Consider the following 26,889-nt stretch of genomic DNA (forward strand, 5'->3'; position numbering starts at 1 on the left):
AAAGCGACTCTCAGTCACTCGATTAATACGTTCGTTACCAATATCACATATTTGTGACGGCCGTAACCCTACATTTTACATAACGAAAATGAAATTAATCCTATAGATATTGTTGTTAGGAATTATAAACCACGACATTATATTTAGGATCTCAATGACTCGTTTCTGTTTCATTTTTCTAATATTTTGTTTAGACGATTTATTAGATCGAAGAAAATATTATAATAGAGGAGACCGTCACCGGAATAAGCGCTGGTAGCAAATGTGTTAAACAAAAATACAACACATATCCATTAAAAGCAAAGTATTATTAAGAAATTCAGTGCATTCGTACAACTTAGACTTGTTCGGGCACAATTATCTTTGATCGTTGGCTTTCTTGAGGAGGTTGAAGACTGAGCCTCCTCAAATAGTTCAATTTAGGGTTCATTGGATGTTCTTCGACGTTTATCTGGTTAAGTAGGATCGGCCCGCTGAAAGTAATGACGAACGCACCGATTGGCGCCAGGAACAAGATAGTAATCACGGATATTCTCACGACATCCAAAGCCAATTGAACCTTCTCAACATCCGGCTTGTTTTGCACGTGTTCGTACGCCAAAGGTCCTAGAGCCGCCTTAAAATATAAACGGTTAAATCTCATCTCGTAGTGTTCTCGATTTATTAGCTGAACGATCTACCTTTAGCCTGGATTAAGTACCTGCAGAGTGCCCTTCGGCAACCAAGATACGACCACGAACAATCGTTCCTTTACCGTAAACGGAGTCCAATACGTCGTAAAATAAGTAGCAACGCTGCGTGCCTGTTTCGAAATAAAAGAGAAGCATCTTTTATTTCCCAAATTGAATCGTCGACGGTTGAAACTAAGAGTCTTGGAAGCTTGGAGTTCAATAAAACTTGAGTCTTCGAAGCTTCAAGGGTTGACCATAAATGTTGAGTTTTAGAAGCTTTGAGTTCAATAAAACTAGTCTTCGAAATTTCAAGTTTTAACCTTAAAGACTGAGTCTTGGAGACATGGAGCTCAATAAAGCTAAAAAGTCTTCGAAGCTTCAAGGTTTAACTTTAAAGAGCCTTGGAGACTTGGAATTCAGTAAAGCTAAAGTCTTCGAAATTTCAAGGTTTAATCTTAAAGGCTTAGTCTTGAAGACTTGGAGTTCAATAAAGCTCAAGTTTTTGAATGTTTAAGACTCAATTTTGAAGCTTCGAAAGCTCAAACTGAGTTTTGAGAGTCTTCAACGCTCGAGTGTTTCTGCTTGAAGCCAGCCGAAGATTCGAGCCGTCTGTTGCTACATTAAAATGGCATTGAACATTTCGAACTCAATGTTTGATATTCAAGGCATTTCAAATTTCCTAGGTTCCATCTTTGCAGTGTTAACACTATTTCTACCGAAGGTATCAAAGGACACCTTTCGAATTTTTAACTTAAAATTATGTTCCAACATTAGTCGTACATTTTGAATTAACTGTTCAACTTTTCCAATAATGATGCCGAAATTAACTGTAGGAAATGTCCAAAATACAATTGAGGAAACATAATTAAACTGAGAAAATAATTTCAAGTTAAAATTTCAAAAGGTGACTTTTGACACCTTTGGTGTAAATAGTGTTAACACGGTAACAAACGGCTCGAGTCTTCGAGATTATCCTTATAAGGCTCGAGCCTTAAGCGCTCAAGCTCTGAAACCTCAAGTCGCGGTTGTAGCTTTCAAAGCTCGAGGCTCAAATATCGTTTTTACAACACCAGTTGAAACGACGTACCGTCAATCCTAGAGTTATACACAAACTATGGAGGTAGAATCTGGTTATGGACCAATCTGTCAGATCGATGTCGGCTCCGATAACGCCAACCAAGATTGGTTGTACCAGATACCACAGCAAATGCGCTGCTTTTCGGAAAGGTTCCGACTAGAAATTCCGATGGACGAATGGATGAAAAGGAGAATAGGCAGAACCCCGCTTATCCGAATCTCGTTTATCGGAACCAGTGAATACCTAACCTCTTCTAACTGAAGCTCTATCATCCGAACTATTGCAGAGTCTGCTGTCAGTTATACCAACGAGTACATATTCTATGCATATATGTATACGTGTTATGTTGTGGACCACTAATATTAAAATGTTATGCCGCCACAAAACACAGGAGGATTCTCCACAATCGGATGGGTTCAAGGTGAAAAATAAGAACATTATAGAATTTTGATAAATACGTTTATTTTAAAACTGAATGGTGGGCCCGGACTGAAAGTTGTTCGCACTGTGGTACTTAATTTACTGGATCAGGAGGTCTCGGAAAATGGGAAATCTGGAGACTAGGAATGGCAAAGGTTTGTGACCCGGAGAGATTCATGTTGAGGGTGAGGAAGTTAGAAGTTTTGATATCAGGCCATCAGCTGGTTTACATGTATATGGTAACGCAGATGCATATGTATAGTTAGATATAGGTGTGCCTCTATATAATATTAATGAAAATGTTTGTGGATTGCTGGCGATAATAAGAATAATAGTAATAATAGTAACAACAACAACAACAACAACAACAACAACAACAACAACAACAACAACAACAGTAATAAGAATAATAATAACAACAATAACAGTAATAATAATAATAAATAAAAAAATACATCAAGAAATAGTACCGAAACAAAAACTCATAGCCCGTAAACAACCATACTATAAATACCATCCAGAAGCAATGCTAGAAAATAACGAAATTAACACGTTGAATGCCGCATGATTTCGTACAGCAAAATATACAAAATGGAAGAAATATGGTATTAAATCATTTGATTGATTTGCATTACTATTATTATTGCATTATGCAGCTCAATGTCGCCGTATCAGATAACATTATGTATAATATAGAAATGTTTTCAAACAATAGTCGTTTTATTGAATGAATTATAGTAATTCAATTTGGCTGGGGGTCACCGTTGACCCGCATGGCATTCAACGTGTTAAACTACCTATACTGGGATGTCACATGTGGGATGTCACACAGATAGGAAAACCGCACACAATAGATCAGATCTAACATATATCCATAAAACAACTAATATCACGTACCTGTTAGACATAATCATACATAATGATAATAATATGAGGCAGAAAAGAAATGGAGAAATAGAAAAATATAAACCTCCAGCAATAGAACTGAGAGACATCTGGAACCTGAGAAAAGTTAGCGTAATACCACTGATCATATTCCCAACAGATGTCGCCTCAAAATCATTCACACAAAATCTAACAGAAATAGACCTAAATCCGTAGATACATACCACTATACAGATAACAGAAATCCTAAAAACATTCAACACTGTGAGAAAGTTCTTAGACTTATAAAACCAGTAATAATAAAGCGAAATGAAGGAAAAACCAGAGGTAGAATCTAAGGAGAAAATAATAATAACAAAAGAAGAGAAATCGTCTATAATAATATAGTAATAAGTATAACAATAGAGTAGAATATAACAGTACGCGTTCGTATAACTGAGAGTAACTGAGGTTTTACTCGTTAAAAGCAAAAAAGGATCAAAATGCGCCAAGAAATTCTATTATCCGATCACCAAGGATCGAGTTGATTTATCGGAACAAATAAGATCAGGAAGTAGGGACAGTTGGCGAGCCTCTATCATTCGAACGGACTCGTCAGCCGACGTGTTCGGATAAACGAGGTTCTAACGTGGAATAAACGGAACCGCTTGACTCATCGGTTAGCGTCGAGTGGAACACTTGCGTGGAAAGAAGCGGACAAGGTCCTCCATCCGGTGATCGCGGTGAACGACAGGATGACGCACGCGAGATACCCTCCGCCCGAGTTCATCACGTTCGTCATGGCCACGGTGCAGATCAGCGATCCTAGTACCAGGCAGATCATGCGGTGCCAGGTCGCGTATTTCTAATTCGTTGCGGGGCCAGGTGACAACGCCGACGGACGATAAAAGCAAACAGAAAAGAAAAGAAACGGGAAAAGGTCTAAAGAAACCCTGTGCGTCCGGTTACTAACGTGACTACGGTGGGGGAAGAAGATGAAGCACACTCCCAGGACAACTCCCGCTACGATGCTCAGCACGAAGTCCCTGAGAACAACCCGTACGTAGAACCAAAACTCGATCCTGCCCCCACCTGGAAAGCTTCCGTTAGTTGCCAGCAAGAATCGAAGAGGTTCGGAAAATAACTGTTTAACACTGGAGCTACCGTGCCAGTCTAAATGACTTGTTTCGATTCGTTTGTTTCGCAGTTATCATAGGTATCTTGAAAGTGGCACATGCGAAATGATCTTGAGAATAAATAGTTTCATTTGAATACTGTAATCAGAGTCTGAAGGAACTGAAAATAATCTATTGCGATTTTTATAGGGGTTACATGTTAACCGTATCAAATGCTCGGTAATTCTAGTGTTAAAACTGTTATTTTCCAAGAGAATGTTCCCCTGGTCTTACAATACTCGACCAGGGGTAGGTACAACAATACGCCTTTGCAGCGAGGGTGAATGAATCGTGTAATAGATTAATTAATATAAATAAATATAAATCAGCAATAAATAAATATGTAAATATACTTTAGATATGGCTTTAAAACTGTTACAATGCGTTACTGACAAGTCAGCCTGTGGTTTAAAAGTGAAGAGGGACAAGGGGACACGTCCACGCTTAGATCAACAGTAATGGCGGAACTAGTTTCGGCACGTATTTATTTTTATCTTCACTTTTGAACCACTAGCCGGCTTGGCTTACCCGAGTAACGCACTGTACGGTGTCCTAGAATAAGTGGGAAATGTCTTGGGGGTGGTTTCAGCACATCAAGACAATAGAAAAGGTTCAGGTAAACATATGCCTTACTTGACCTTGTTTCCGAGATTGAGCGAATTCAAGTTTTGACAAACTGTATCTACCAGTACATTCTTCGTATAAACCAGGCCTGTCCAACAGGATTAGGGTAGTTTCGGTTGACAACAGGCAGAGCTTTGCTCAAAGCCACAACCACGTTCTCGAAGCAGGAAGGATACACTTATGTTTAGTGCAGCGGTTTCCAACCTTTATGCTACTACGCCTCCCTAAAAAAATTTTTCTCCGCGCCTCCTTATCTTGTAATAGATATAATAATATAGACACATTTCGAATAAGAATAATTATAATTAATGTAGGATGGCCGAGCTTATATGCGTTGTGTGTATGAATGTGTGAGTGCGGTGTGGAACTGCGTTCCTGCTGAAGTGTTTGACACGATGCGTTGGGCGAATGTTTTAGTTTTAGAAATTGAGCGAAGAGTGTGTGTGTTTCTTTTGGAAAATGTGTGTGTTTGCGTGCGCGCAAAGTAAAATAAAGAGCGAGAGCGACCGAGCTAGGGCGAGTTTGACTCCGGCGACATAGCAAACGACTTTATAGCGTAACACGTAGTGCGGTGAATCCTAGTTTATATGTATTTTATATTAAATACCTTATACGTTTAACCCTTTGGCTACTGTTGGCACCTAAAGGCGCATGAAAAATTTGGCCTCAATGTACTGTTGGCGCCTACAGGCGCCCGGAAAATACTATTGCAGCAAAGTTCGCTTAAATCTGACGTAACTGAATTATAATTGAACAATTACATCTTCCGTTAGTCATATATTATATAAATGTGATTATTTTCGATTGGTTTAATTTAGTTCAATTCAGTGTTTTCATAGTTTTAATACACTTTCCAAGAAATATGCGTTGACGCAAAATTCTGCCGTAGCCAAAGGGTTAATTAGCTCGTCGCGATTAATTATCCCTATTCACAGTACCCAATACCTATCCACTACATTAATTTTTTATTAACAATTTTGGCGCCTCCCCTGGCAATAGTACTCCCGAGTTGGAAACCGCTGGTTTAGTGTCCACGCGTTAGGGTATTAACACTATTTCTACCGAAGGTGTCACAAGACACGCTTTGAAATTACAAGTTAAAATTATTTTCCAAGTTTAGTCGTATATTCTGAATGAACTTTTAGACTTAAAAAAGATGGAATCAAGGACGGGCAGAAACTGCTAGCGAGGGCGAGGTGTGAGAACTTTTATAATGAAAATAAGTACTGACTGGGAGAAGAAAAAAGAAAATGTGTAATGTGCGGTAGATATATGGGGACACTAGAACATTTGGTAGACGCGTGTGATAAAATAGAACCAAAGATGTCATTAGAATTTATTTTAAACGATAAGCGAAACACATGTGTAATGGAATGGTTGAAAAGGATAGATAGAGAAGGCAAGGGAAATAGAATGTGCGCCGAATTGAATGAATGTAGCGAGAACGGAATGAATGACAGAGAGTAGGAACAACTATATAAACCAAACTCACTCACTAGGCCGGCAGGATGTGTTTAAATAATGATTATATATATTAAATAAGTGTTAAAATGAAAAATGGCACATCAATGCGAAGATTGCGTGACTTTAGCTACTACAATTATGAATAGTAGCACTCAATTTTCGTCCTATATTAACCCTTTGCACTCGGGAGGCGCCTTTCAGTCGCCATTTGATTTGACCCATGGAAATGATAAAATTTAGAATTCAATATTAAATTTTTATATAATGCATCAACACATGAAACATCGAAATAAAATGGTTCTTACTTAATTTATGCAAGGTATTTCTTTATGTTAGTTGTAAAACATATCATTGATATTTCATTAGAAAATAATGAATATTTGTTGAGAAAAATATTCTCGAGTGCAAAGGGTTAACCCTTTTGCTACGATGACCTCTTTTTTGAACACTCCACATCTTTCTCTGAGCTTGCAGTTTCAGTGTTTCGTTCACTGTCATTTGTTTCTACCGAACGAGATAGATCGGTAATACAAAGTAATAGAATGCCAAGTCAATCTCAAAGACGCTGCCTGAATGTTCATAGCAAAAAGGTTCACTGAATTTAATTATTCTCTGCCATAAACACAAAGGTACGATTCGCTATTTTTCTACTTCTTTCATCCTTCTTTAATTGAATTTTTTTTGCAAATTTTATGTTGTTCCTGCAACGATTACAAACAATAAAAACAAGATGTGTTAACGTAAATCAGGATTATTTGAAGCAGTCAGAAGATGAACAGATAAATTTAATACTAGCAAAAGCCAAACGTAATTCAAATAATAAAACAATTCGGCTTTGCTATTTCCAACGATACCAAAAACGACACCAAATTCTACTAAACAAATCTTATACACACGATTTCATTCGGAATATGTTTTTTAACCCTTCGCACTCGAGAGGCGACTCTCAGTCGTCATTTGATTAAACGCAGCGAAATTATAAAATGTGAAATTCAAGATAAAATGTTGAGTAAAGTATTAACACACGAAACATAGAAGCAAAAATATTCTACCCCATAATTTATGTAAGATGTTCCTCTATGTAAGTTGCAAATAATATTGTTAATATTTCGTCAGAAAATAATGAATGTCTGTAATGAAAAATATTGTCGAGTGCAAAGGGTTAATGCATTTCTTTAATAATATTAAATTATTTCATTGAATTGCGATGTTATTATCGCAGGATTGTTTTGCTGAATACCACCGCATTAGGTAGCGTTATTTACAATATAGCAATGTTTCCAAACGATCATCGCTTCATTAAGGAAATTGGAGTAATTGAATTTGAGTAGAGGTCACCGGTGACACCCATGTCATTCAACGTGTTAATGTTAAATAACAAACTTTATAATTTTGGCATGTTAAATCATTTCGCGGCTTACAAGAGAAGTTATCGAACTCGGAAAATAAAAAGGTCATGGAAGTTTGTATGTAAGTAGAGTAAGTTAAGTCTAATAAATTGCAATTTTTTTCGTGGCAAGTTTCATTTTGAGCGGGTGAAACTACCCTTTGAATAAAATGCAAATTTTCCTTTCCCGTGGACTATATTGAGAATGATAAGAGGTAGCGGAAAAAATATTCAACAAAAAATACATTGTTAAATGTATAACCCTTTGACCCATTGCACTTGACAATATTCTTAAATAGAAATATTCATTACTTTCTGACTAAATATTGACGATATTTTTCGCAACTAACACAATTAATTATCTTATATAAATTAAGGGACGGAACTATTTTATTTCGATGTTTTATGTGTTGACACGTTACACAAGGTTTAATATTGAATTTAAAATTTTATAATTTTGCTGCGTCGATTCAGATAGCGACTGAAAGGCGTCTCTCGAGTGCAAAGGGTTAAAACTTCAATTTGCTGTATCTCGGAAACGAGGTCAAATAGGTCATATGTTTATCTGAACTTTTTTTACTGTTTTAATGTACCGAGCCACCTCTAGAATATTTCTCACTTATTCTGGGACATTCTGTATATCGGTTACGACTGACACAGTTATGGAGAACCGAAATGGAGCCATAACTGTTTCCGGTTCTTCGGAACCAAACTTATAGTGGTTCTACAACTATTATTCTTTGGTTCTGCGTTTCTTTCAGAACCGAAAAATAATAGTTATAGAACTGATACAAATATAATATCGATTCTGAAGAACGACAACCGAAACCGATATAGTTCAGAACCGATATGTATAAAGTAACGGCACCTAATATGGAACACCTGTTTTTAAAGTTTGATATGCGTTTTTTTTCTAATGAAACTTACATTAAAACACGAAGATATTAACATGTTAAGCGCCACGAAAATCTTGATTGTTTTTCCACAGAGTTATTATTTTGTAGCAAAGAAAAGTAGGAACAATTATTAATTATTTGGCGTTACAATCCTTGCGTTACACTATTATCAGCTTAGTTGCGTTGTTAAATATTTTCATTGGACATCGGTTATTTTGTATGTTACGATTGTTTTCAAGTAATTCAGAAGCGACGATCAACAGTGATTGACATGGAGCTTAACGTGTTAATAAACATTCATATATTGATCGATATCAGTGCAAAAATTAGAATACCTTCAAACCACGGTGAAAAATGTGAATAAAGTTACAAACAACGATTTGAAAAAATGGTTCCTAATATGGAATACCTACGTAATTTACAAACAAAACTCATTTTTATCGCGATAAATGAATACTTATAGAATTGAGGAGGTTAAAGAAACGAATTTCCGACTTTGTTGAATTTGTATTATGTTAATTTTTTCTTCTTTTTCATACAGTGGATATACGAGTAACATGTCGGTACCGCTATATTCTTCGTGAACACAATGCACTGGACACATTGTTCTTCATTATTATTATTTTTATAACTCTTACCATAGAATAAACATGTAACAATAATATGTAATGTTCACAAAGAATGTGCATCGAATATAGAACGTGCACCATATTAGGAACCTACATGTTCCTATAGAAAAATAATACTTATTCTAAGAAGAAAATAAATTTGTGCAATATATTTTTTAATAGTCAAAAAACAAACATGTTCAATGATAAATTATGAAAAAATATGATTTGTTAACCTACCTAAATTAAGAAATTTAACTATTTGACTCGTCTCTCAGAAAATTGTATACACTACCAACCACAATAATGCTTCGCATTCAATGACAAATTTCAAATTGATTGTGTTCCGATAGAAAAATAATAATTATTCTAAGGAAAAAATAAATTTGTGCAAATTATTTTTGAATAATCAAAAACAAACATGTTCAATGATGAATTATGAAAAAATATAATTGTTTAGCTTAAATTAAGAAATTTAACTATTTGACTCGTCTCTCAGAAAATTGTACACACTACCAAAATGCTTCGCATTCAATGACAGATTTCAAATTGATGTCTAACTATTAATATGATTGTTTTCTATTGCCAACTAAGTCCCCCATGGTAACTGACACATCAAACTATTTATTTTCCGAAATATTATGGTGTTTCATATTAGGTGTAGTTACCCTACTTAATAACAGTTGACTTTATTTGGGTTCTCCATAACCGTTTGAAGGACCGAAACCGATATCGTAACTGTTTTCAACCTCTAATCAAATCGGAATTAATTTTCGTTAACACTAACCGTATCGGCACTTTTCCTACTTAGTAACTAGTCAAATAACTGGCTATTAAATAGAGATAAACAAATTAGATGATACATTTTTTTTAGTGGAGACAGAAAAAAAAGGAAGAATGAAAATGGAAAAACTAATTAATCGGACAATATAGAAATTGATATCAAATTAAATGAACAGAAGAAAACGCAGAATTTTATATCCGATCATTTGACCGGTTCTCGATATGGTTAGTGTTAAATGATTGCGTAAAAGGTCTAGTACTTCGTGTATTTTAAAGCCTGAAATTGCTGAATGCTTAACACTTAGCCAATTGAATGGGGAGATCTCCCATCTTGTCCTTAGCAACGCGTTGCCTATTATTTTTTTTACTGTTTCTTTTGTTATTTAGTAAGTCTTGAACTAGGGTTATTTGCAATAGGTCAAATACCTCTCTTGCTCTTATAAAACATAGTTTTGGACAAAATGAGTTAAATGAGATCAATTACAGTTAATCCTCCGCCGGCAATATGCTTTTTCACTAACTCGGCAATATGGACTTTTTATGGTCAGATCTTATTTACCATTATTGCGAATTCTGTAAAAATCTGAAAAGATTCTGAAATAATTATTGTAGTCCTTACTTTTATGTACAATTGACACTTGAGTCAAATTTTTACATCACTTTGCAATGAAAATTAAAAATGGAAGTGAAGTCATGAAAAAATGAGATTCTGCTGAAAGATGCATAACTTTGTAATAAGCAAATATTAAACAAAGATATTGCAGAATTTTACTCATAAGACTACGATCTTTTGAAGAAGCATGAAGAGATTTGTCAGCCTTTAAAGAAATATAATTATTTTGGGACTTCATTTTGGGAGATTTTTTAATAGACTGCATCAGTGGAAAATAAATAAATAAAATACTCTGAAAAATAAAATTGTAAATGACATATAAAAATAAATTATGCGCAAACCACAAAATGTACATATTAAAAGGAACTATTTTTTCAATAGTGTGTTCGATGCTCCTCGCACACTACCGCTCTGCATTGAATACTTGCAGAACACTAACGCGAATGGCAATATGGACTATTAACCTCTTGCACTCCTGTGTCAAATGTGACTAGACATCAGATTTATTCGAAAGTGTGCTTCTCTATTGACACATTTTTAAATTGAGTTATTACACAATTTTCAATAATATTAGTGAAATGAATAGACATGTTTCCTATCATCTAATCTAACTAATTTCTTTTGAAGTACATTTCAAACGAAACACTTAAAATAATACAAACTTATCGAAAAGGAAATGTAGAAGACACTAAGAGTGCAAAGGGTTAAAGGAACAAACATTATTTTATCCTCTTAGAACTTGGAATTGAACTGACCACGAAGAACGGCACTTGGGGTGTCTAATCTCTATAGGTACAAGATTTTTTCGGTGGCAAACACAAACAGTTTGACTTCTCCATTTTAAAGAAATTATACAATGAATTCTTCGACAGAACCATAAATAGTCCATATCATAAAAAAGGTTATAGTTGTAGTGCCCTTTAGTCGATTGCTTAAGTGTTAAGTGTTAAAAGGATCTTACATATTCTCGGGTCGGGAAAATCGACTTTTTAGAAAGTATCCTATTGGAAAGTATCATATTTTAATAATATTCTCTGAAAATTTCAGAGGAAAATTCGAAATACTTTCGAAGTTATAGACGATTATAGCACCGACTGTAAGGCAGGTCAAATCGATTACGCGGCACTTTTGGCCGTGTTAAATTAATTTATTAATTATTAATTAAATGAATTTAACGAAAGAAAAAAGAACTCTTGAGAAAAAGGCGTATGAGGAGTCGGAAGGAATTTTGTATGCAGCAAGCATAGCTGATCGAACCTAAGTAGATTTATATGTGAAAATTCGTTTGTCAAAGCTTCAGACGCATTTTTCTCAAAACGTTTTTGTAACTGGCGTGCATGATAATTCAAAAACCATTTAATCAATGGGTCTGAAATTTTAAAATGTTCTTTTACACAACAATAGCTCCGGTATAGACTAGAATAAATAGGATTGGTTAATTTCTTCCTCAATTTTCAACGTTTCTTTTACAAAGAAAATACTATTTTTGAGACCACCAACTTTGAAGGTCCATCATTTTGTGAATTTTTGCTCAAAAAAAATAATCATAGTCTATACTAGGGTCATAGTCATACATTTTCTAAGGATAATTGTTTTTTTTTAAACGTTCCAGTGAGCCGCAATCGTGCACGCCAGCAGATCAAAATTATTAACACTAAAACTACCGTAACAGTCAAAATGACTGGTTTCGATTTGTTTGTTTCGCAGTTATTAATACCTTAAAAGCATTGAATATCTGAAATGATTTTGGAAATAAATAGTTTCACTTGAGTACTGTGATGAATATCCAAGGAAACTGAAAATAATCTATTGTTACAATTTTTATAGAGATTACATATCAATCGTATTAAATGCTCGGTAGTTTTAGTGTTAAAGTGACCTCCATGAGGCTGCAGACAAACCCTATAAAATATCAATTATAAAATTATATACAATTTTTTTTGTATTTAAAGACTTAAAATATACGTCAAAAAAATTAGGGACTGGTAAAAATGTTCTTTCATTACTTCATCAGTCCCACAAAAATTGTTAAAATTTTCGACCGAGAAAGTCTAAGGTCCTCTTAACCAGTTAACTGTTCTTGACGACTACTCTTGTCACGAAATAAGTACAAAATTTGGTGTTATGACGAGTATATCCGTCATGAGTAATAAGTAGTGACAATTTTTTTCATGACGAGTATACTCGTCAAAAACCGTTAACACTAGGTTTACGGAACGCGTCAAATTGACGCATATTGGATTTTAGAAATATTATTTTGTAAATGTTTACGCCGATTTTGATTGATGCGATCACACTGACATGTACCCGAATTACCTACTATCAAATCTCCAGTTTCTACAATCTAAATAAACGAGCATCAATTCTTTTAGGAATAATAGAATGAAGCGAACAATAAATGCCCGTAAACCTAGTCTTAACTGGTTAAGTGAAGCTTCTCTCTCATGCGTTTACCATTCCCAAAGACGAACGAGTAGCACAGACCGAACAGGGCCACGATCAGAATACCATCGATGCAGACAGCGGTGCATATGATGCTGGCCAGATCCTTGTCCTCGCCATAACCTCTTTCGGCCAGGGCTATGATGCAGTTGAAAGTGATCACCGGCGACAAGCATGCGAGTATCGTCCTTCTCAACCGTGGAAAGGGAAAGAAGGGATCGAATAAAGCATCGCGAACGGTATAAGCGTTTCAGCTGGATATGTAATTGCAGTCTTTGATAAAAAAAGTCAGGGTCACCCATAGTCTTCCGAGGATGATCGTGGAAGCAAAAGATAATTAACTCTTTCAGAGCCATTAGTAATTGCTGAAATTCTTTCGAAAATTATGCTATTTTAGCGAGAAATGGTTAGTTTACAGAAAATGTCTACAAACATTTTACTATTTGTACAAATGTGCTAGAAGGTTTACAACGTATGATTAATATTTTCATCTTTTGGTGGCCGTGTTATTTGCAGAAATTAAAAAGATTTTAGAAAAATTTTCAGCGTCGTTCACAGCGACGTTGGCATTCTAAGGGTTAATACTAATTTTTATTAACTAATTGCGTAGTAGTAATATTACATATTACTACGTAATATTCTATCATTGAGAGATTAAAATTTATTTTTATATCCTTCAGATGGGAACCACATTGGAAATGTCTGGAATTTAGTGAAAACTCTCGTGCACGCATCACCATCGCCGGATTGAAATGCAAAAGTTGTTGAAATTTTGCAAAACTCGAAGTCAAAGAAATAATCACCAAATGTATACGCAGTATATCGGGAATGGTGAATGTTATAATAAAAGCAAAGCAGGAAAACAAAACTAATATTTATTTATTTAACCGTTTGAGTGCTGAGGAGCGTCATAGCGCTCTTATTGCATTGTACCGAAATTACTATGTTTTTCAAGAAATAAATCAAAGAAAATTTATTTGAATAAATGTTATTTTTTGATACTTCTTTTTGCAACAACACAATATTTGTGATTTAATTAGATAACTACTCTTATTAATCTTTTTTTATACACACCCAAGCACTTCCGCACTTTTGGTATATATCCACAAAATTTGTTTAACACTTAAACGGTTAATATATATATGTATTTAACTTGATAGTTAATGAAAGTTATTATTAAATTACGTTTTAACCTTCTAATTCTCAATTACCACGAAAAATGTTGAAAATTATGGATGATTCTAATTTTTTGATCAGGGACTGTACATATCAATTATCTATAAATTATCGATATCTTGTCGATATTGGAAGGGTTGCCACGAGAACGAGGCAGCTCCACTTTCAGGTAATTTTAGTAAATCGTCAGAAATCAATTAAAACTTTAGTACTACTTCGAGTGTGCTGTAAGTTTATGGTAAACTAATATTTGTATTAATAAACTTATACACTGATCAAGGAACCAATATCTTTCTTATTGTTCCAGCAAATACAATTTTAATATTGGAGTGTCTCGTTTTTGTCTCAGTAGAAAAAAGTAGAAAATAGCAGAAAAATGTAGAAAAATGTAGAAAAATGTAGAAAAATGTAGAAAAAAGTAGTAAATTAACTAAAGAAATTAAATTCAAAGTGAAAATATATTTTATTATAATACTAAAATTTAATATTAAAATTAACTTTATTGAAAATATCAGAAATTTTTGTTTTAATTAAATATAATTTACGGAATGAAATCATTTTTCAATAATAAAAGTAAATCAAAATAATAAATAAATAATAATAAATACAAAACATATATTTATATAATATAAATATGATATTAATGTATATAAATTATTAATAATAATTATAATTAAATTAAGGTCGCATCTTTAAAAGTGAAATTACACATTTAACAAAAAATCTGTTGAAAATTGAGTTGCCCCCTTCATGGAGAAAATCCTTCATTTAACGATATAACGACAATACCGTTAAGACATCGGTAATTCGCTGTTGACACCACAACAGAAATAGCGACACATTTAAATAATTAAAAATATTAAATTAGAACTCATTGCGAACTATAATTTGATTTAATTTAGAAAAATTTAATTTCTAGTGTTGTAAAAACTTTTGAGTGTCAGCTTCAAAAATGGAGTAGAAAGTGGAGTAGAAACTGTATGGTTCTACTTAAGAATTGTAACATGACCTTTGCAGAACGTTTCACGGTTACATCACGGTCAAATACCTCTCGCCGTGATATCTAGCATTTCACAGCCTGTAATTTTTGTCTACCATACTTATTCGTATCGCCCATATTTTTTTGAGATAATTCGGTCAAACCAAAACCTGTTGTCATTTCGGGCACAAATAATAGAAAAATATGAAATTACTATTCTTAAAAAATTTAATTTATAATTATAAATTGCCTCTAAAATTCAATCCTTAGAAAAAATCCAGAAACAAAAGGAAATCCACATAAATTTAAAGTAGATAAAATTAATAATTAACTTTTTATAGGACTTATATAATATATTATTCCATATGAACGTAAATCTTGAATACTTAAATTTATATGAATAAAACCATCTGCACTTATAAATATTATAGATTTAAAAAAACATGAATAATCAAATGAAAGAACCCTAAATTAATAGTCCAAGTCTTAAAATTCTTAATATAAATCCTAATTGACTTAAAGTTGATAAAGCAATAATTTTTTAAAAATTTACTTCAAAATTTGCTATTAAACCAGATATAAATATTGTTAATTTAAGAATTATTAATAAATTATTATTTAAATTAAAATCAATAAATATTTTATTATAACGAATTAATAAATAAACACCTGCAGTTACTAAAGTTGAAGAATGAACTAATGCTGAAACAGGAGTAGGAGCAGTTATAGCATCTGGTAATCATAAAGAAAATGGAAATTGAGCTCTTTTTGTTATTGTTAAAAAAGTTATTAAAATTAATACTCTAAATTTACCTTCATAAAAAAATAAATTTCAACACCCTGTATATACTATATTATCTTACTAAAAAATATTTACTAAACGATGTATAAATATAATGGAAATATTTACAAATACTAATAAAACAAATAATCTTAAACGATTTAATTGTTTTGCTATTCGTTAACGATACCTTAACGATATTATTGATATGTCAAGACACCAATAACGTCTCGATATTATCGATATTTGTAAATAATTTAATTGATAGTCAGACCTCAACGTCAGCAGCGATTGCGCGATCAGTATTATCGATGTATCGAAAGATCGTTAACGTTTCGATAATATCCACATTTATCAGCAATTTTATCCATAATCACACCTCCAGTTTCAGCGACTCACCCGGTCATAAACGACCAATTCCAAGGATACCCCAGCATAGTGTTACAGCACAAAGCCAGTACGAGCACTTCGACCGTGCTAGGAATGAACGCCAGGATCATCAGAAACGTCGAGTATTTCCTTAAATTAGTAATCGACAGCTGCAATCCGGCGCGTATCATAATGAACGTCAAGCAGAACGTCCTAATCTTGGAGATGGTAGCTAAGCCGAGATCCTCGTAGATGTTGTACAGGCCAGAATTTCGAACGATCAGACCGGCGAGCAGCATTCCGAACATCGGCGGCAGATTCAAATACGGCACGTGGGACATGGTCCAGCCGAGCGAATGGGAGAGCATCGCCAACAGGTACAAACCGAAGCCATCATTCCCCGGGAGCATCGTGTCTCCAAGCAGCAGATACAAAACCGTCCAACCGATTAGAACGATCCCCACGTTGGTGGCCAAGGAAAACAAAGTCGACCACCTCAATCTTAGATACTTCGACACCGGTCTGGTGACGACGATGTCTCTTATCAATGGACTGCAAAGGGTCATCCTATGGCAACAAGTCGCGTCCTCGTCCTCGGTCTCCTCCGTTGAGGCGTTCCTGTCGCTGGAACTTTCTTCGGTCATTCCTCTCACGGTTGAATTCCAATGTAACCTCGGAAGCTTGCCTCAGTTTCAGGCTCAGCCGGTGTCTTTCAGAGCGGTTCACCCTGTCGCAGCGTCCCAGTTCCGAAACACGTCCGCCAGATGCGAAACCGCGATATCGGCGCGTTTGTCTGGCGGCTGGATCGAGGGGTTAGGTTACCCTTGTTTTCTTCGATGGTATCTACCGTCGCTTGTCATTGTTCGAACCGTCCGCGTTCGCTCGGAATGTATCGTCGAATTTTCGATTCCGCGGGTATTTACCTAGAGGCAGGCGTGTGTAGGTGGGCGCATATAACGGGCGCGTGCATCGATCGGCCCCCGTTTACTTTGTTCGACGAGGGCGGTCGTCGTCACCGATTCCACCCGGCCGTCTGTCTCGGCTGTCTGCCGTTACGTACCGTTCAAGCGGGCCTGCCTAACTCGGACGCGGGATAGGTGTTTCGCGTTAAAGTAGCTTAATTACCGCGGAGACATTGTCACCGGCAAGCGTCACCGGCGAGAATCCGCGAGAGACTCGAGCGTGCCGCGCGCCGCGCGCCGCGGCGACGACGACGACTGTGTTCGGTGTCGGGTCTTTGACCCGGACCGGAGCACTTAAATCACCGGGTATCGGATTCGCGTCTGGCTGGGAAAATAGCACTCTTGGAAAATGAATATCTATTTTGGTTGTTGGAAACGACGCAGTGACTCGTGCCGATGGGCACGAGTCGGACGTCAAGTGGATTTCAGGTTATTGAACCTGATCATTGATCCTTTTCCTCGCATCGCTACACACCTAGTCGTCGTTAGCGCCGCGGCCACCACCGCCGATCACCAACACCTTCACCCTGCGAAGGCTCCCCTACTGCCGGTCGGCCAGTTGGCGCGCAGTGGGGCATTTGCAACGGAATAACGGACAGATGTATTGCCATGTTATTTATAGGCTGACGATTGGAATGTGTGTACGTACATGGGCTATTCAATTCGACTTAACCTATCCGAGATCAGGGCTTTTTTTAAGTAGAATATCTCTTGATGCGAATTTCGCGCGTAATTAAGTTAATTCTTCGCGATCAGAAAAGTAGTAAATCCGGAGTGTTGTGGGCTATTGAATTCGGCTTAACCTATTCGAGATCAGGGCTTTTTTGAAGTATAATATCCGTTGATGCGAATCACCCGCGTAATTAACCCTTTGCACTCGAAGCTTTTTTACTGGAAATATTCAACATTTTCGACGAGGTATAGACGACGTTGTTCGAAACTGATTTAACCCTCTATGGGCCGAACTTTTGTTCATGATTATAACAAAATCTATGCAGTACAAAATTAATAAATATCCACATATGAATACGAATTAACAATGTATTCAATAGTTTCAATAATTTCATTAAACATTTCATCAAACATTTATATTTTGTAACTTTCAAGTTGCAATGACATTGAACTGTCACGCCTGAGGGTATAAAAGTTCAAGTTAACTGATTACTTAATTTTATTCACCACTTTGCCGTGCAACATGAAATAAATCAACAAGATGCCACTATATTAATATGTGACTTCAAAGTTACATGGGCCTACAGAGGGTTAACAATAATTCACAGATAAATTAAGCAACAAAGATATTTAAATATTTCACATAGCAATATAAAGTTTAATTCCAAATACTAAATACTCAACTTCATAGTTTTGCTGTATCAAGTCAAGCGATGACTGAGAGTCACCTCTCGAGTGTAGAAGGGTTAAATTAATCTTTCGCGACCAGAAAGGTATTAAATCCAGAATGTAGTGAGCTATTGGATTTGACTTAACCTATTCGGGATCAGGGTTTTTTTTATGTAAAATATCTGTTTATTCGAATTTCGCGCGCAATCAAGTTAATCCTTCGTTAGATCAATTTATTTTTTTAAAAGTATAATATCCTAACTTTTTGCGATTCGAAAAGTTAGTTTTTCACTTTTGAATTTGTATCAATGTTCTTTAAGTCACGCGTAGTTTACTATTGTATTTGAATCACTTATTTGAAAACATTTGAGAATGTGAAATTATGATCTTACGCATTATGATGTACATGATATAATTATGTCGTACGAATAATTGTAGCAAAAATTCATCAACTACCTATGTAGGTGCAAATACTCCGCTGTACAGCGAGGGGGTATTTGTACCATGAAGCGAGGGTTGCTACCGATAGAACACACCTCTGTGTTCTCTTGATTCCTCCCTGCATCAAATCTCGCTGTTTGAATGTTTTTTTTTAAAGCTTAATTGAAACTCTCCGTAGAGTGCTATGAAGTAATATTTGAAATTAACATAAAGTATAACAATTATTTTTAATATCAATAGTATGGGAATGGATGTATTTGAGTGTGTGAATAGATACATTGATGAGTGATGAATGTGTGTGCAATAGATGAATGACGCGACTGTGTGTGAGCGCGTTTTGAATGAATGTTCAAAGCATTGGAATATTTTAGATTTTATTGATTTTCTCTATATTGATTTTTATGTTAATAATGTTCGTTTTTTATAAATCTAGAATATTCCAAATATATGTGAAGTTAATGCATGGTAATGAAAGAATGTTCTAGAAAGTGTGTGAGTGAGACAAGAGCATCCGAGTGTATAAATAGTGTGTGCGTTGTTTGATATTGTTATTGTTTTATTGTGAGTTGTCAAGAAATAATTATACTGTTTCTAATAAAATTCTCTTTCTCCTACAATAGTAATAATTAGTTCCCTTTGAATTCAATATTTTTATTCATAATTTTTGAATAAAGTGATGAACGAACCATGTTAGTATAACATTTCTTTCTTATTTATACTCATAGAATGTACTGACAAAGTTTGGCAATTTCACCCTTAAGTGCTGCAGTCGGTCTGTCAGACTGCTCAGTCTTGATTTATTTGCATTTTATTTCGAGCATAAATTACAATGTTAAATCTTCGTGTATACAGTGTGAGGCACTTAAAACCGGCCACCTGAATAACTTGGCTGCTATTGGTGATAGGAAAAAATGCATCAGGTCAAAATTATTTGGTATGAAGAGGCTTTATGATCATTTAATGTTACCAGTTGTTTGATAGGTATGAAGGTCATCTCGGTTTTTTTAAATGAAACGGTATATTTTTTTTACTTTCATTCTGATAGAGTATTTCAGGACGAATACAATGACTTATTGGAAAGGTGGTCTGGGTTAAGCCAATTATAATGGAAAATAATTTAATAATTTATTTTATTATAATTTATTTAATAATTTAATAATAATAAGCCTGATTGAATGTTTATTTCCATTCAACGACCCATAACAAGAGACTACGAGACAAAGATGAAGCAATATCAACAACCAGAGACGACAAGGAAGTGTTCGACCATTTCCTCAAATTAAATTATTTTCCATCATAATTGGCTTAACCCAAACCACGAATGACCTTCCCAATAAGTCGTTGTATTCGTCTTGAAATACTCTATCAGAAGGTAAGTAAAAAAAATATACCGTTCCATTTAAAAAAACAAAGATGACCTTCATACCTCCTTGACGCCTCCACCTATCAAACAACTAGTAACATCGAATGATCAGCCCCTCGATACCAAATAATTTTGGCCTGATGGATTTTTTCCTATCACCAATAGCAGCCAAATTATTCAGGTGGCCGGTTTTAAGTGCCTCACCCTGTATATTTTCAATTATACTCTAGTATTTGATCATTGAAATTATGGATAGTTGTTTCTGTTTATATTTTGACGTTAATTTATATGGCTATAACACCTCTTTAGGCTATAATACCCCTTTGGGTATTCTTGTCTAGCATCACGGGCGTTTTTTTTAATGCTCCTTTACGAACTATTTATGAAACTTTGGTAAAAGTTGTTAACACAAGCTTTATGCCATAATATTTGTGTATATTTGAAGAATGATTACAAATTTTGTTGTTACATAATATTTAAAAATGGCTGTTACAGTGCACGTCAAAGTTAGGTAGGAAAAATATGGAGATTGCTGGTTGTCACGATTCGAGTTGTTTTGCTTGTTTTCAACAAGAAAATCCAATTAATTCCCAAATAGTATGAACGTAGCTTTCGCAAGTATCAAACAGAGAGAAATTTATTAAACATTGTAAATCTGACGGCACTTTGAATGTACATTTTTCGAATTTTCGTGCTTTTTCATTTTTAAATGATAATAGAAATAAAAAAAAGAATTTTGGCATGATTGAGGTACCGACAGTAGCTATGCATGTACCAATGTCACATGCAAAACTTGAACACGAAGTGTGACAGTTTTTGAGGCATTGTGGCAATAAATTCGTAAAATGTAATTACGAGACAAATACGTTTAAAGTTTTGAGGTTCTGTCGGACCATTTCAGCGCGACAAAAAAGCATCTCTAACTTATTTGTTCAAAATATCACTACATATTCAGATTGTAACATTTTAAACATCATTATAAACGTTTAGGAGCACATTTTTAAAAAGTTATAATTTCGATATATCAAATAAAAAGAAATCGATGTTTTTTTACCGGTCATACTAGAATACCCGTTTAAGTCTTTGCTCTCAAAAATATTTAACTAGAAATATTCAGCACTTTCCGATGAGATACAGGCGATATTCTTTGAAACTAGCTAATGAAAAGATGTATATAAATGAAAAAGTCCAATGACATTTTATTTTAATATTTCATATATTGATGCATTATATAAAGTTTAATATTTTATTTTAATACTTAACTACTATAAACGTATGTTTCATTTACTACCAAAACCGTGAGTATTATCACCTTTCTCTACTTTCTATGACCTTCAATGACCTTATGTAATAGGTCGTTGAATTCGTTTTAAGATCCTCTATCTTGATACGGAAGCAAAAACGTACCGATCCATTTAAAAAAATGGAGGTTACCTTCAAATGTACGAAGTACCTCCACCTGTAAAAAAACTATTATGGCCACTGGATGACCCCTTCGTACTGTGCAATTTTATTTCAGCAAATATTTCTGTGAAACTTATAATTTCGAAGATATCTGAGGTGCTGAGAGTTATTGCCCCACCCTGTATATAGCCACTGATAGTTCTTAATATTTTTCACTAATCATGGTGTATGTATTGTAAATTCAAAAGGTAATTTGACAATGTTTTCAACGTGATGTTAAGACCGCGAGTTAATAAAAAAAATTAAGCTTGACTTATATAATACATTATCGCAGACTTTCCCTAAGATAGCGCCAACGATGATTCTAATATGTTTGTCAGGGACTGTAATAATATATAATAATATTCAATAAACATGAGTTACCTCCTCATCGATTTCAATAACACCGAAATATATCGCCAAGGACATGATTTTATGCGAATATATTGAAAAATAAAAGAGATCGCCTATAATATATATAGGAAAAAATTGTTTAGAATGACGTATTGAATGACGACCTTGACATCCTATTTCAAGATTGTTGCAATCGGCAAAGAAGCGACTCTTCTAGACATTTAGCATAATATTGAGTCGCTTATTATTTATTCAACGTTTCATTAGAAAATTATGAATACGTGTTAGCGAAATAACTTTCGAGTGCAAAGGGTTAAACCCGAGACACCCCGTGTAACATAGGGATGCGACGGAGCGAGAGTATCGCGCTTCGTTTCGATATGAAATTCCGTTGGCAAGGACGAGCTACTTAATTCCTGGATTATTTTGCTTGTGGATTTGACGGTTCGCTGAACAGCAAACTGTCGCATTGCGTCGCGACAGTCAACTCGTCGCATCCGAGCGGGACAGTCAATGTCATCGGGAATGCGCGAATCCTGCTAATCAATCCCAGCAGTTTCAATCGTTTTCAGATTTATAGGGTTTCGTTTTATTTCTGCAGGAGTGGTAGAACTTTAAATTGAAATGGAATGGAGAATGCAGACGGTAACTTGGCGCGCGTTCTTCTATTTTCAAGTGTATTTCAGATGGGTTTTACATGCAACACAATATTATTTAATCCTTTCCACTCGAAAGTTTCTCACTGGAAATATTCAACGTTTTCCGGTCAGATATAGACGACATTCTTTAAATCTAACTAATGAGAAAACACATGTACACTAAGAAACGAAGTTATTTTATTTCAATATTTCACATACGGATGCGGTACACAGTTTAATATTGTACATAAGACTTTATAATTTTGCTATATCCAATCAGGTAGTGACCGAGGGTCACCTCTCGAGTGCAAAAGGTCAAATTACGATCTTGATTGTATATAGCGGAGTATTATATGAGCGGTATTTTTTAAAAGTGTAAGTTAAAGGTTTTCGTTTTCATCGACTAAAAAAAATTGGTAAACATTAATAAATTAAGGTTGTTCTTTTTATAACTGTAGACACGTTAAACTTTATTATGTAAAAATAATTAATAAAATTGCTAAAGGAAAGAAAGGGGACTTACAGCACTTTCAATAATAACAAATTAGGAAAACTATGAACAATTGCAATTTATAATGTATATTTTAATTGAAGTTGATTATTTCGAATTGTATTTTTCTAATGCTGAGAATAATGATTAAAGTGAAAACATGTAGGTAAACGAATAATTGACTTTATTAACAAATATTTCAGTTACATTAAGAAAGAATTAGAAATAAATAACTGTGAAAAATAAAATACTTAAGTCAATTAAATATTACATTTTATGATTTTGTATGTATTACGAGTAAAAGTTGAATCAAAAAGAAAAATAAGTTATGTAAATATAGAATTATAAGTGCTTTATTGCAGATAATGTAGAATAATTTATAATATAATATTTATTGTAAATAATATAATGTAACGAAAACATGAAACCGAAAATGATTAACATCTATTTCGATTGATATAATGAAAATAGATTGATCATCTTCATCGTTGTTTTCGTTCAAAATGTTTTTTATTATTATGAATATAGTATTGATATTAATGGAAGATTGAATCTGTTGCCTCACAAATTTCATTCTAATTTTCTTTCATTTTAGTGAATGCTTCATAAATCCTTTACAATAGCTGCATACATAATAATATATATACTTAATATATTGATCAAACTAAAAGTCGTCTTAATCATACTAAAAAGTCGTCACAACGACGGCTAAATATTATCCATAATTTAATGCAGTATTAAAATAATAACCAGTCATTTATAATTTTGTATTTTTATTGTAACTTCGCAACGAAACATTTATAATCTTCTGTTCATATAACGTATCTTTCTTGTTATAAATTATGTAGGGAACAACTGAAATATTCTGTATATAGGGTGTTTCACCTGAAAATACCACCTTGATTTTTTTCGTTATTATTGGCAATCACAATTGTCTGGTTGAACGTTAAATGATTTTAATGTATCTATATCTTCATATTAGTTTTTTAGGGGTAAACGGTTAGAGACTTACAAATATCAAGTTTAATTTTTTAAATGGAGTCATATGTCTTTGTTATAATTATATTTTATATTTTATGTTTCAAATTTTCTACATTGAAAAATTATTGGTTTAGTAGCCTTTTTAATTTAAATATTCCTACATAGCTATATAATAAGTTTGTATAAGTACATTATTATTGTAGACACCCTGTACAATATAATAGACCTAATTTTTTATGAATCTGGCACGTGAATCAGGCCATATCTCTCTAATAACATGAATAACGTTAGCCTTTGTGCAGTGTGCGGTTTGTTGGAATAAACGAGAAATTTAAGGAGCGATTTTCGTGTTACAGTAGTAAAATCAAATAAATTTTCAACTAAAATTACAAATTACGAAAATGATGAACTACGAAAGTTTTTAAAGAACTCTTTTCAATTATCATTTTATTACTATTAAATCAAATTATATAGAATTGTTGTCCTCCTTCTCAACAGTGGAACAATTATTGGCACACAGTACAGTAATAATAATAATTACAATCATCAGAATCTAAAAAATCAAAATCTAAAAGTTTCTTGAAATTGGATAGTTTGTGCTGAAATTGTACTAATATTTGACAAATATTACGAAAAATTAGATAGTTTTTATGCTTTCACGAAAATTAACTTTAAACTTTAAACTTTAAACTTTAAACTTTAAACTTTAAACTTTAAACTTTAAACTTTTTCCAATAGATAAGTTGGTTTTATACGAATTAAACAAATAAAATAATCATGAAATGTATAATTTCTAAAGGAATATAACACAAGTAAAAAGGTATTATTTAAAGTTAATTGGTTAATTAGTTGTCAAGTATACTGCACGTTGATTAAAAAAATATAATTCTAAAAGAATACATATCAAGTTTCAAGGTACTTACAGTTCAAATTTTTAACTTCAGTAATTATATTCGATTTACTTATCTCGAAGTTTCTCTTTTTTCTAATATATCTGAGTTGAATATCCATTCGTCTTTCAACATGTCCAACACATTCACTTTTTCTAATTTTAACACTTTCACATTATCGCCAGCCTCTGACGCGTAACACTAAAGGCGCTTCCAATTTCGTTATTTTCTCTGCCACGAATAAAAAATTACAGGAGCAGATTTTTAAAGCGTTGCGTCTTAATATACATATGTAAAAAAAGAAAATCGATTTTTTGGACCTGTTACACAAGAATCTCCCCTTAAGAGGGTATCTAGCACGACCGGTTAAAAAGAATCGATTTTTTAATTTAATACATCGAAAGTGCTAAAAAAATGTGCTTCTAAAATTACGTAGTGATATTTGGAAAAATAACGAAGTTGGAGAACTATCGCAGTAATCGAGTTAAAATTGTGTACAGTTAATATTTCTTTTTATTTTTATAATCACTTAAAAATATAAAAAGCACGGAAAACGGAAACTTTAAATTCAAAGTGTCGGCATTTTTTCAATTTTCAATATATTTCTTTGTTTTTGGTACCTGCGATAGTTACGTTTGAAATATTATTTCAACAATTTTAAATATTATTCCATAAAAAATATATAATCATTCTTCAAATTTAGGTAAATATTACAGTCCAAAGTTTATACTAATAGCTTTTACCAAATTTTCCACCATTTTTACCAAAATTCGTAATGAACCACCTATCACAGTAGAGTAAAGAGTCTTTTCAGACCCAGATATTCCTATGCTAATGCTTAACCTAAAACTGTTTATTTCCAGTTAATCTCCGAATAGTTAATTGGGGTATACTTTCGGGAATGTCTTTTGCATACAAATTGCATGCAAGTGCAAATTAATAAAGCAATTTCACTTTTCAACTTGCAAATACTAAGTTTGCCGAACCCAAAGTTTGGCATCTACAAATTATAAACTCTAATTATTTTTATTACTACTGAAGAGAATCTGAATAAGATGTTTCTTACATGCAGAATGAAATATGAAATAGCTTCAAGAAAAAAAGTCTATTTAATAATAGACTATTTAATAAATTTAGAAATAAACCAGACTCACAGTAATTAATTAATACTGATTACTTCGTAGTTAATTAATTCATTAATGGTAAATAAAACTAATCCTGCAGATCGAACCGGGTATTGATCACGAGAATACTGTAGTCCGGTAAATACATCCTAAAATATCAGGATTACTCATTTTCACGGTATAATACAAACGAAAATAAAAAGAATAATAAAAATCATCATATTTAGCACAATGAAAAGATACTAAGAAAAGACTCTAACGATTAATTTCTGTATCTAAAAAGAGCCAACGACATGTCACCGCAAGGAGAAAGACTAATGGCGTCAGGTCGCAAGATCTCGTTGTCCAAGCAAGCAGCTGCCGCCATGCAACAAGAACTTCGCCAATAAATTTCAATAATTCCACCGCGCGGAGCGATTGTGCACCCATCAAGCGCCGCCGAGCACAAAACGTGACACGGCCGCGACACAATAACAAACATGGCGGCCGTGAGAATTCCAAGGTTCCGTCTCGCGTATCGGAAAACCCTTCG

The 26,889-nt window shown here is 33.9% G+C and overlaps 1 protein-coding gene and 1 pseudogene across 1 annotated transcript; both read right to left on the reverse strand.

Annotated features, from left to right (window-relative positions):
* Positions 1-337: 337 nt before the first annotated feature.
* LOC116425965 (sodium/hydrogen exchanger 9B1) lies at positions 338-16,974 on the reverse strand. The gene is made up of 7 exons (XM_076364879.1): positions 16,361-16,974; positions 13,038-13,213; positions 4,007-4,125; positions 3,737-3,898; positions 1,759-1,905; positions 701-802; positions 338-616 (listed from the first exon to the last, which is right to left on the reverse strand). The coding sequence occupies exons 1-7, from the start codon at positions 16,972-16,974 to the stop codon at positions 338-340; spliced, it is 1,599 nt and encodes a 532-aa protein (XP_076220994.1).
* Positions 14,413-16,332, reverse strand: LOC143174233 (NADH-ubiquinone oxidoreductase chain 5-like; annotated as a pseudogene).
* Positions 16,975-26,889: the final 9,915 nt, after the last annotated feature.

The sequence above is a fragment of the Nomia melanderi genome, chromosome 2, assembly GCF_051020985.1.
Source record: "Nomia melanderi isolate GNS246 chromosome 2, iyNomMela1, whole genome shotgun sequence".
NCBI classification, from domain to species: Eukaryota; Metazoa; Arthropoda; class Insecta; order Hymenoptera; family Halictidae; genus Nomia; species Nomia melanderi.